Genomic DNA, 12,581 nt, shown 5'->3' on the forward strand with positions numbered 1-12,581 from the left:
TGTTTAATGGCGTGATTCCGAATACGTTTTTTAACCATTTGAGTCCAAATTTTAACCTTTTGAGTCTAGTTTACCGTATGAACAAAATTGGACTCAAAACGTTATAAAATAAATGGCTAGGGAGTCAAAGCGCTAAACCTTTTAATTTTGAACTCAAATGGTTAAAACCACTAAAACATAGAGACTCAAAAAGTAATTTCCTAAATAACCTACATATAATGTTCTAAATGTAAAGTAAAAAAAAAATAAAGGGTCCTAATTAAATACATACCCCAAACTCTTAATTTCACACTCTATATCTATAGGGGTCGTATAATGTTATATGGCTCGTATAAATGAAGAAAATATTAGGTCGTATAACATTATATGGGTTTGTAACATTTTATATGGGTCGTATAATATTATACGGCCCATATACATGGAGACAAAAAAGCATTCCCTGACATTTTTTTTGTGCACAATCAATTATACGGTCCGTATTTAGGGGTGTGAGAATAGTGGAGCCCATTCACATTTGTATATAGAGTAACAATTACAAAACAATATTTTGAGATAAGATATGATTGAAATTACGAAACAGATTACGAAGGGGGTGAAAAAGAGACATGGGCTCGTATGACACGTTGTGCAACTAATTACTCGTATAGATTTGCTTTCACAACTAAATTGGAGTCAAAGGATGTTACATTGTGCAACTTATTACTCCTATAGATTACTCGTATAGCAAGGGGTTTGAGCCCTATGCTTGCTTACAAGTGGGATAGAACTCATACTACTAACCAGTTGCAAGAAATCTATAAGCATTTAGAAAATGGCGAAGAATCAAAGGGACTTTGAGGGATGATGATTCTGGCACAATTCAGGTATGTTGGTGGCAGAGTTCTTGTTTTGATGTGTAAATTTTGTGTTGCTTGTTACTTGTTTAGTTATTGTTAAGTTATATAATCTAGGAGTGTCAAACGGGCTGTGTTCGTTGGTTGACAGATCGAACGTGACAAACATGTAAAAATCGAGTCACACACAAACCCAACACAGACACGTATATCCACTAGCCTACAAGAGCACAGCCTGTTTGGCCCAAAAAAAAAAAAACTTTATTTGTCTTTTTTTTTGGCATTTTTTTTACTCTAAAGACTAAAACCACAAATTTACAACCAAAAACGCAAATGTGTATAAAATATGTTGCATTTAAACTACAAGACCTAATGTCAATTTCTCTACTAGCCTTTAAATTTTGGCATAAGATACCCAACCGCTTTAAGTCACGACACAAACACATTTATTTATAAATATAAAATAAACGTGTTAAAAAGGTCAACTTGCGATTGTGCTAGATTAACCTGACCTAACCTACTTAGCTAAAGGTATTCGTGGGTTTGACCTGAATCTGACACAAACCCGTTCGACTCAACACAAACTTGTGAAGTGTTCGGTTTGTGTTATGCCAGAGATTTACACCACTAATATAATTTGTATTTTGCCATTAAAATCTAGAGTGGACTTTAAAAAACCAGTGCATCATAGAAGCATGTAGACAACTAAATGGACATGCTTTTGTCACTGATTATCTGCATAATTTGGTCATGGGAGGTGGGGATGGAGTCCACGGGCATATATTTTAAGGAAAGGGTATTTTTGTCATTTCACACCCTCTTAACTGAGAAAACTAACTGATGTTAGGCACAGGGACTATCCGAGAATGAAAATTGAAAAGTTGGGGACTAGAGCTGTAATTTTAGAAAGTTAGTGACTAAATGTGACAAAAAGGGCAAACCACAGAGACCATCCAGGCATTTAACTCATAAGTAAATATACATAAACTTGGTTCAGTTTGGATATTATTTTATTTTGAAAGTAAAATGCCATTTTTCGTACTTGAGGTTTGGCCAGTTTTATGACTTTCGTCTAAAGGTTTGTTTTTACGCATCTGGATCCAAAATGTTTGAAATCTTGTCTTTTTCATCCGCCTCGTTAACTCCATCTATTTTTTTCGGTTAAGGCAAGGGTATTTTCGTCTTATTACATAAAGTGAAAAATACTAAATTGCCCTTTAAGTTAGTAGAAAAGACGAAAATATTTAATTCTTAATATTTTAATTTATTATTTAAATCAACGTGTAAGAGCAATTCTATAAATAAAACAATTTACTTGTAATAAATGGACATGTGAAACATGTTGGTAACAAAATTTGGCGCATACATTGAAGTTGCATCATATTTGGTGTAAGCATATGTTTTGTTTACACCAAATTAGGTTGAAAGTTTGGTGTAAGCATATGTTTAGTTTTTAGCTAACCTCGTTGAAAGCAACATATATCCAAATGCTAAGTCGTTAAGTACCGCTTTTTACATTCTCTTTTCTACTGTTTTCGGTTAATATTTACTACAAAGCAGTTTGATAATATTATCGATTTGCACGCAGGGTGTGGAAATTAATCTGGAAAGATCATGGAAGAGGGAAACAATGCACAATTTAGCAATGTTATAAAATCCGGTATTTATACTGTACGGGATTCGGCTCAGAAACGGTTTAACCGGGTGTATCGGGCAGTTTCAACCGGGTGGTTTAACCAATTCTACCGGTTGGTTTGAACCGGTTTTTAGTTAAAGAAGCTACGGGGATTGATGTTAATGAATTTGGAAATGATCTTAATGCTGTTAAAGAAGCTACTTATAGCAAGCTTAACATGGGTTCAAATAGTCAAGAAAGACATTTAATTGAAGCATGCTCCTCATTTGACCACGAGCTCAATGGGGTCAATTTCAATAATTCTTTTTTGAGTAAAACGTCATTTTCGTCCCTGAGTTTTAGCCATTTTTACGACTTTCGTCCAAAGGTTTGTTTTTTCGCATATAGATCCAAAAGGTTTGAAATGTTGTCATTTTCATCCAGGTCGTTAATTCCATCCATTTTTTCCGTTAAGTCAAGGGTATTTCCGTCTTTTTTGTTAACTTAAGGGCGATTCGGTCTTTTTCAAGGGTATTCGGTCTTTTTACATAAAGTGAAAAAGACCGATATGCTCTTGATGAAGATTTTTTAACAGCTTTGGAATACGGAAGGCCACCCGCGTCAGGAATGGTATGTTTCGACGTTATTTTATTCGTTTTTTTTTTTTAAGTTATGATGTTATTCATGTTGTAAGTTAATTCTAGGGACTTGGGATTGACAGGCTGGTGATGCTTTTAAGGTTCAGCAATAATATATATCGAAGTTTTGAATTTCAGGTTTGTTTTAGTTTTAAGCAATGATTTGTGATGCTTGTTATTATTGATATCTTTAATTGGCTAGTAATGGGGGAATTTGTAATTTGATAAGAATATAATTTTGTGTTAGTTTCTAAATTAGTAACATACATTTTCATATTTTATAACATAAAAAAATACAAATAACAAACGTTAAACGGCTGATTCGGTTTACACGACCAGTTCCAAACCATAATACGAACTGTATATATTCCAGTTCTCATTATTTTCTCTAACAAAATGTTATTATTATTACTTGAATTCAGATTCGTATACTTAACACACTTTGTGAACTACATAATATTAAAAATTGGATTCCAATTCAACAAATCAAGATTTTATAGTAAAAAATAAGGTAGGTACGGGCATCCCAGCTTTCAAGAACATTTAACACATTTTATAGGTTATTGCTATACAAGTGTATATATACTAAAATATATAATAAGCAGATATGGTAAATCACATAAGATCCTAACTTTAGACTATATTATGATATAAGAAATGATGGACAACGTGCTAAAAGCTTACACATCAACACATCATTTAATAAGTTAGAATCCAATATTAATAATTAATTAATGTCCAATTTAATAAGTAGTGTGAAATCTTATAAAAAAAAAATTAACGGTTAACTTCATCTATAAGGTTACCACACTCTCTAAATCGGAGAGTTTTGTATTGCCTTATTTTGCCTAGGCTATGTTGTCTTAACCGGGCTTATGCTACCATCAGAGTTTGGCTTTTTTGGGTGTCCCCTCGGGAAACCATACCGCCGGCTACCACTTGACAGTCGTTGTGCCACCACAAGAGCAGAACTCTCTGGCGTAACACATGGTGGGACGAAAACCCGGTTGGGCTCAGGAATCCAACTGACAATCTTAGACAAGGCCTAGTCCAAATCTTTCATTGTCTATATCCATCCGAATATGACACAAGTGAGAATTGAACTTAAGTTTCCATTAAAAAAATCTAAACCTCCTACCAATAGGCCATAAGGGCACCCGGGGCACCCTCGGGGACTCCCTTCGGGGGCCCATTTTGCCGTGCGGTAAAGTGCCGCCATTCAAGAGGGGGAGGTAAATCGGGGAGGGTGTGAGGGGAGTATTCACCGAAGAAGGAGAGAGGAAATGGTGGGGCCACCCTCATTTTCAACCAATCAAATTTTTTTTTTATTTTTTTTTTGAATAAAAAAACAATTCCCCTAAGAGGGGTGCACCCCGTACGTTTTTTGACAAGAGAGAAGTTATAGAGAAGAAATGATATGACAACGTATAATTGAGTTAAAAGAATTTCCCCTTACCTCATTAGGGTATACGGGGCGCATTCGGGGAGGCAGTCGGTGAACCATTTCCCCGATCGGGAACACCGCCGCCATCCCCGCGGGGTCCCGAATCGGGGAAGGAAATGGGTGTGGGCTTACCGCTGAGAAATGGCACGATGATCGAGATTTGACCGTTACAAACGGTCGAAATTTAAAAAAAAAAAATCATTTTTTTTTAAAACAATATATATACTAACCAATCTTAATCCATTTTTTACCACATTCACAACAAACCAACACCAAAACTCTAAAACTTTTATATCTTTTAAACACAAAATGGATTCCAAGTTCCCGTTTCTTTCTCCCATACCCGACTTTCCCGACGATGACGATACCGGGTCAAGCGATAGTAGCTTAGTTTTCTTCCAAAATCTCATCCAACAAGCGGAGCTACTAGACACGGCATCGTCTAGTAAAAAAAAATATGTCCGTCGGGATCGTGTGGGGGGCCACGAGACACTCATGGCCGATTATTTCGATGAAAATCCAAAATTTAGTGAAGATACTTTTCGTCACAGGTTTCGTATGTCCAAGTCGTTGTTCCTAAAAATTGTTAGTGACGTGGAAGCGTATGACGAGTGGTTTCAAGAAGGCTTAGACGGGAGAATGAAGAAAAGCTTTACACCGTTGCAAAAGGTTACTTCGGCAATTAAACAACTTGCAACCGGTAACCCACCAGACGAGGGGGACGAGTATTTAAATATGTCTGAAAGGACCTCTCGTGAGTGCCTTGAATATTTCTGCGAGACGGTTTGTAAAAGGTATGGCGGTGAATTTATTTTTTTTTCTAGTTCGAATGTTTTTTTTTTAATTTAATGAAATGTCTTTTTTTTTAATTTAATGAAATGTCTTTTTTTTAATTTAATGAAATGTCTTTTATTTAATTTAAGGTATGGCGGTGAATTCCTACGTAGACCAACGAGCCACGACATCGCGCTATTGTATCAGGCTCATGAGGATAGGCATCACCTACCTGGTATGTTAGGGAGTCTGGATTGTACACACTTCGTCTGGAGAATGTGCCCCACAGAATTGCGTGGACAATACATGAGAGGCGATCATCAATACCCGACGATTATGTTAGAAGCGGTAGCGTCTCAAGATTTGTGGATTTGGCATGCTTTTTGTGGGCCAGCGGGTTCACAAAACGATATCAACGTGCTGCAACAATCTCCGTTATTTCTTGCTCAACGAAATGGAACGGCGCCAAATTGTCCATTTCAAGTGAACAACCATTTATACAAACGCGGGTATTATCTTACTGATGGGATCTACCCTACCTGGTCCGTGTTTGTGAAGTCTTTTCCATATCCACACGACCCGAACGAAAAAAAATTCAAGAGGCAACACGAGGCCGCAAGAAAAGATGTGGAACGGGCGTTTGGTGTGTTAAAGTCGAAGTGGGGAATACTAAATCGTCCAATGCGTTCGAAAACGGTGAAAAAAATAAGGTCCATCGTGTATACGTGCCTTATTTTACACAACATGATTATAAAAGACGACGGAAGGGCGATAGCACCGGTTCATATTCAAGATCCTCCAGTCGAACCCGTCTTCGATGAGACAGCCTATACGGAGCTCATTGACGAAGACACGCATTGGAGGCTAAAACACGATCTCGTTGAGCATCTCGGAAGTTTAGATTTGCCTCACCTTGAAGTTGATTCGGACGAGGAGTAGTTTGTTTTTATATTTTTTAGGTTGAATGTATTTTTTTTTCTAGTTCGAATGTTTTTTTTTTAATTTAATGAAATGTCTTTTATTTAATTTTTATTTTTACTAATCTTTTTTTAATTTATAAAAGATGCATTCTTTTAGAAAAAAAAAAAAAAAAAAAAAAAAAAAAACAACTCACCTAATAGGTGAGTGCCGCCATCAAAACAAGGTATTAGGGGAGTGTATTAGGGGAGTTGACGTGGCTTGATCTGATTGGCCATGTGTAAGAAGGGGGACTCACCTATTAGGTGAGCACCCCTTACACCCTTAGGGGGTGCACCCTTCGCCCTAAGTGAGGGGACTATCAATTATTTGGATGATGACAGAGGGCTACTAAATTCAAAACAGAAGTCAATTTTCACATGTTTTCTATTTCAAAAGTAATTCCTATAGGTATGTCGATAGTTCGATAGTCAATAGTCAATACTCATCAATCAACAATATCTTTTTTTTTTAAATACGGGAGTCTATTTTCTAATCTTTTTATCCCTGTATCATCCAAATAAATTATAATGAATAACGTAATTATTATTTAATGGCATGAGAGTAATGATAATAGTTTGGGAATTATAATGTCTTAAGTTTAAACCATTTTCCTACAGTGATAGTTTACTCTTTGATGGTGTTCTTAGATAAAGCCAAGTCTGAAGCGTTAAAATCAGTGGCGTCTCTGAGAATTCACGTATCCTGTTCGAGCTCAAAAAATGGGCCCATATGCTTTAACGATAAACAACATAATTACGAAAATGACAAAAAAATAGTATTCGATTGGGCCCAATAAACCTATTGTTAAGTTGGGTAAATTATAAAAAGTACAAATCTTTCGATAACGTGCCTCTATATTGGATTTGTTATGTGTGTACACTTTTTTTTTTAAATAACACACACACACACACATATATATATATATATATATATCGAATTTTTTAAAAAAATTCCCGTGCCCCTCGAAAAAACGGGCCTTGTACGGAAGTCCTCCCCGTACACCTAAAGAGCCGCCCATGGTTAAAATCAGTATGGACGTTGACATCCCATCTCAAGAAGGCTCACCAAGATATTAGGTAGTTTCAAACGCCGTTAAAAAAGTTATATTAAATAATAACCACTTACTTTTAACAAATAAAATAAGCACTATCGTTTTTAAAACATGTTTGATTTATAAAAATGAAACAAATACCTCAAATATATTCAATATATCTTATTTTTTATTAATAAATAAAATAAAAGTAAGTGGTAGGAGGTTTTGGATTCTCTAGTGCAGACCCTAATTTGATTCTTACTTGTGTCACTTTTGGTGGATTAAAGTAATAAAGGATTTGAGCTACGTCTTGTACGAGATTGTTAGTTTGAATCCCAAGCCCACCTGGGTTTTCGTCCCACCGTGTGTTACGCTAAAGAGTTCTGCTCTTGTGGTGGCACAACGACTATCAAATGGCAACCGGCGGTATGGTTTCACCGTGGAAACGTCCAAGCCAAACTCTGAAGCCAGCATGAGCTCGGTTAAGACAACGTAGTCTGACCAAAGTGAGACAACGGAGAATAGCCTAACACAAGGGCCCAATCGTGGGTGCTACAGGACCACATCTTAAGAGACAGTGGCATATGCAGTATGGATTCTGATTATGTTTGTGCTTTTAGCTTGTCTTCGTGATACGATTCCAAGCTTTGACTTCAGCGGTTTCACTAATAAGGACACCGCCGCCCCTAAAGCCCAACATGCATTGGCGAGTGCTCTTTTTAGTAAAATTGTCAACGAAATCGAAGTGCAGTTTGACTTGACCGTTAGACAAAAAGCCGTTTTTGAGTGTCTCCGAGCACCACATGCACAAGATTTTCTTCTTTCTATACCTATAGATGGGTTAGGCCAGCATATGTCGCCGGTGGAGTACCGTACTATCCTTAAATATCGCCTCATGATTCCTTTATTCCCGGTTGATGAGGTATGCCCTGTTTGTCATAAGGCGTGTTTGGATTCTTTTGGTGAGCATGCAGTTCATTGTAGAGAGCTCCCGGGGTTCAAATACCGACATGATTTGGTTAGGGATGTCCTTTTTGACATATTCAGGTGCGCTGGTATTTCTGCTAAGAAAGAGGCACCCGTTAATTTCTTAACAGACCCGTTGGAAGGGAGATCTACCCTTCGACCAGCCGACATTCTGGTCTTTGGATGGGTAGGAGGAAAACACGCATGTGTGGATCTAACAGGGGTTTCCCCGCTTGTGGGCTTAGGGAGTAGTGCTTTCACAGTGGGTCAGGCTGCTTTAAAGGCTGCTTCGGGTAAAGTGATCAAGCATGAGAAAGCGTGCCTTGACAACCAGCACGTGTTTATCCCATTTGCTTTTGATACTTTTGGTTTTCTGGCGCCAGAGGCTGTGGACCTACTTAGTCGAGTTCAAAGGGTCATGCATAGTAATGTTATGACCCCGAGATCTATAGACGTAGTTTTTAAAAGGCTTAGTTTTGCTATTCAAAAAGGGGTAGCGGCGCAGCTTGTTGCCCGTTTACCAACTATCTCGATGTAAATTATTATACGTTAAAAAAAAATAATTTAGTCGAAAAGTTTCATATCAACGCTATCAATTTTTTTTTCTTTTTCAAGTATTTATTGTATATGTAAAAAGACCATATTATCCCTCATACTTGATCATAACTTCACTCAATTTTTCATATTTTATTACCAACTTGCCACTAACACTTTGCTTCTATCATTTTCTCTTATATTAAATACAACAAACCCCTTGAAAACTTCTCATTCAACATCCTCATCACCAATTCACCATCATGGGCCTAGAAATCCTATCAGAAAAACCACCCTCACCACCACACCCATCACCACCCGCCACCGCCACCACCCGCAAAAAACTAACCCTCATCCCCCTTATCTTCCTAATCTACTTCGAAGTCGCTGGCGGCCCGTACGGCGAAGAACCCGCCGTACAGGCCGCCGGCCCACTTCTAGCCATCTTGGGCTTTTTAATCTTCCCATTCATTTGGAGCATCCCAGAGGCTCTAGTCACAGCTGAACTCTCCACCACCTTTCCAGGCAACGGTGGGTTTGTTATTTGGGCCCACAAAGCCTTCGGCCCATTTTGTGGATCCTTAATGGGCTCATGGAAGTTTCTGACAGGAGTTATTAACATTGCAGCTTTTCCAATTCTATGCATTGATTATTTAGAAAAACTTTTTCCAGTTTTTAGTTCAGGTGCACCTAGAACACTAGCAATATTATTGTCTACTGTTTTTTTATCACTCGTAAATTACACGGGGTTGAATATTGTCGGGTTCGCCGCGATCATGCTAGGCGTGATCTCGCTGTTCCCGTTTTTACTCATGTCGGTTATCGCGATACCGCAAATTCGGCCACATAGGTGGATAAGTTTAGGACAAAAGGGTGTTAGTAAAGATTGGAATTTATTTTTCAACACTTTGTTCTGGAATTTAAATTTTTGGGATACGGTTAGTACGATGGCGGGCGAAGTCGAAAACCCGAAAAAAACGTTCCCGGCGGCACTTTTTTCGTCGGTGATACTCACTTGTTTAGCGTATATAATCCCATTGATGGCCGTGACGGGTGCTGTGTCGGTCGATCAATCCGAATGGGAATCGGGTTTCATGGCGGTTGCGGCGGAGATGATATCGGGGAAATGGTTAAAAATCTGGATCGAAATCGGGGCGGTTTTATCGGGTATAGGTTTGTTTGAGGCGCAGTTAAGTAGTTGCGCGTATCAGGTTCTTGGTATGTCCGAACTAGGGGTGTTACCGAGGTTTTTTGGGGTGCGGTCTAAGTGGTTCGACACGCCATGGGTGGGAATATTGATATCCACTTTGATCACACTTAGTGTGTCACAAATGGATTTTACGGATATTGTAGCATCCGCGAATTTTATATATAGTTTAGGGATGTTGTTGGAGTTCGCGTCGTTCGTGTGGCTAAGGAGGAAGTTTCCAACGTTGTCACGGCCTTATAAGGTGCCGCTAGGCGTGCCCGGGTTGGTTGTGATGTGTTTGGTGCCCTCAGCATTTTTGGTGGTTATTATGGTTATTGCTACAAAGATTGTGTTTTTGGTTAGTGGGTTGATGACTGTTGGGGCTGTTTTGTGGTATTTTTTGATGAATTATTGTAAGTTAAAAGGGTGGTTTGTGTTTGCAAATGGGGATGAAAATGAAAAGGGAGATGAAACGTTGTCGTCTTGATATTTTTTTCTATTTTGTTTGGAGGTATGGGTTGTGGGGTCATGGTTGGTGGTGAGTTGACTAGCTGGCTCATGGTTGGTGGTTAGTTAGAGTGATAGGGTTGGGTTGGGTTGTATCTAGTGTAGGTTTGTTTAGATGAGCTCACTATTAGTTAACCTCAAGTTTGTACAACTTTATATATTTTAGTTAACCTCAAGTTTATACAATTGTATTGGATACATCTTAATTTGGTTGTGAGTTCAAGTCCGGTGAAACGCAGGTAACGTAGGTGTGATGATTCTATGAATAGAGTAGAGAGTGTGCAGTGGCGAAGCTTAATTTGGTTGAGATTTTCGACCGGGGGGTCGAAAACGTATATACCATTAAATTTCTATAAAACCGAGGGCTCAAAAACGTATATACCCAAAAATTTCTATACGAAAACTACATGCTCTCCACTAACGAGCAAAAAATTCAGGGGGTCGACCGCCCCCTCATGCCCCCACAAAGCTACGCCCTTGAGAGTGTGTGTTCATCGATAAAAAAAGATGCATCACAACTTTATTTAAAAAAAACTTCCAAATGATCATTTTTATCAACTGTTTTTGAGAAGATAATGTTTTAAAATTCGTTTTACATCTATAGACTTCACTCTAGGAAAAACGGTTAGAAAATGGTGCATCAATACGAACTTTTAGTGATTTAAACTTCTTCTTTTTTTAATTTCATGTAAGATTTTTTGATGATGTTTTTTTTTTCTCATTTTATCCTTTTTCGTGATTTAAGGTTTCTTACACAGTCGTGTTGAAATTGCAATTCTAAGTGATTTTGACCTTTTACAAGATAATACTTTGCTCCATGATTTTGTGATAATCATGTGTCTTTCGATGTGATTTTGTTCTTTTGACGCTATTCCAACTCATGACATGTTATGTTCTTATTCGTTAAAAGCAAAAACGTTAAATTAGAAATCAAGATTGACTTGTTATAATCCGTGTGTTTAAAAAACTATACCTAAGTTTACAAGGGAATCCAATTCATATGCACAAGTGACAAAAGTGAGTATCAAATATTGTTCCTTACAAGTATATCAACGATATCAAGTGGTTGAATAAATGGTCGTTGCCTTGTTGGTTCAAAACTTATTATTAGAAGAATTTTGATCATGATTGGACCTTTTAAAAGATGGAATATGTTCTTAAATGCACAAGTAGCTTATTCATGACCTTATTCATGGATATCGTTATCCTTATCGCTTTCAAGAACTCGAACCTCTCTTTTCTTAGAATTATGTATTATTATAGGCTCATTCTATTCCCACATCCTTAAATTCTTATTCACACACTTTTTACTCTATCTCTCTCTCTATATATCTATGTATATATAGAGAGAGATAGAGGAAAGAGGTGTGTGAATATTTACATATATCAAAGTTTCGTAAGTCATGCATCACATACTAGTAATTTTTAAGTATATAAATACGATGTTCTATGTATTATTGATTATGTCGTTGCGGCGTGTTTATATTTATCCATTTCTCAATAAAAATTTTATTCAAAAACGACTTGTGAATCGCAATCTACAAGTTTTTTTAGAACTGAACAATCTACAAATGATCTAAGCACAAACGTGTATGTAATCAAAGCAAACTCACAGTTTAGTTAACTTACAAAAAATGGTGTTTACCCTTTCCGTATGTTAATAATATAATTATGTAAATATTGATCATACCGTAATGACATACTTATTTTTATCTATGTTTCAATAAAGGTTATTTTTTGTTCTTTACCATGACGACCCCAACCAATTCCAACCGAATAACGTTACTAAGTACCGGTATCGTAAGAAACCGAATATGTACCGATCAAATGCATCTTCAACACATAGCAAATCTCACTAGTTCCAGTAAGTGTGTGTATATGTGAAAACTTTGGGTGTGTGTGACGAAAATAATGATAATTAAAGAGATTATATTCTTTATTATCAACGTAAACTTTACAACAAAGAAGACGGTACTACCTGTCTAATCACGTGATTCAAAAGCACTTGTCGGTAAGTATCACTATTAGGCTGTGGGGAGTGGGGCGGGGATGCCCTTCAACGCCGCTCCACTCCAGGTTGCGTTGGCA

At 37.4% G+C, this 12,581-nt stretch overlaps 1 protein-coding gene across 1 annotated transcript; it reads left to right on the forward strand.

Annotated features, from left to right (window-relative positions):
• The first annotated feature begins 9,008 nt into the window (after positions 1 to 9,008).
• On the forward strand, positions 9,009 to 10,681 carry LOC110927167 (probable polyamine transporter At3g13620). Its single transcript, XM_022170782.2, has one exon. The coding sequence runs from the start codon at positions 9,061 to 9,063 to the stop codon at positions 10,471 to 10,473; it is 1,413 nt and encodes a 470-aa protein (XP_022026474.1). The 5' UTR covers positions 9,009 to 9,060; the 3' UTR covers positions 10,474 to 10,681.
• Positions 10,682 to 12,581: the final 1,900 nt, after the last annotated feature.

Source organism: Helianthus annuus, chromosome 2 (genome assembly GCF_002127325.2).
Source record: "Helianthus annuus cultivar XRQ/B chromosome 2, HanXRQr2.0-SUNRISE, whole genome shotgun sequence".
NCBI lineage: Eukaryota > Viridiplantae > Streptophyta > Magnoliopsida > Asterales > Asteraceae > Helianthus > Helianthus annuus.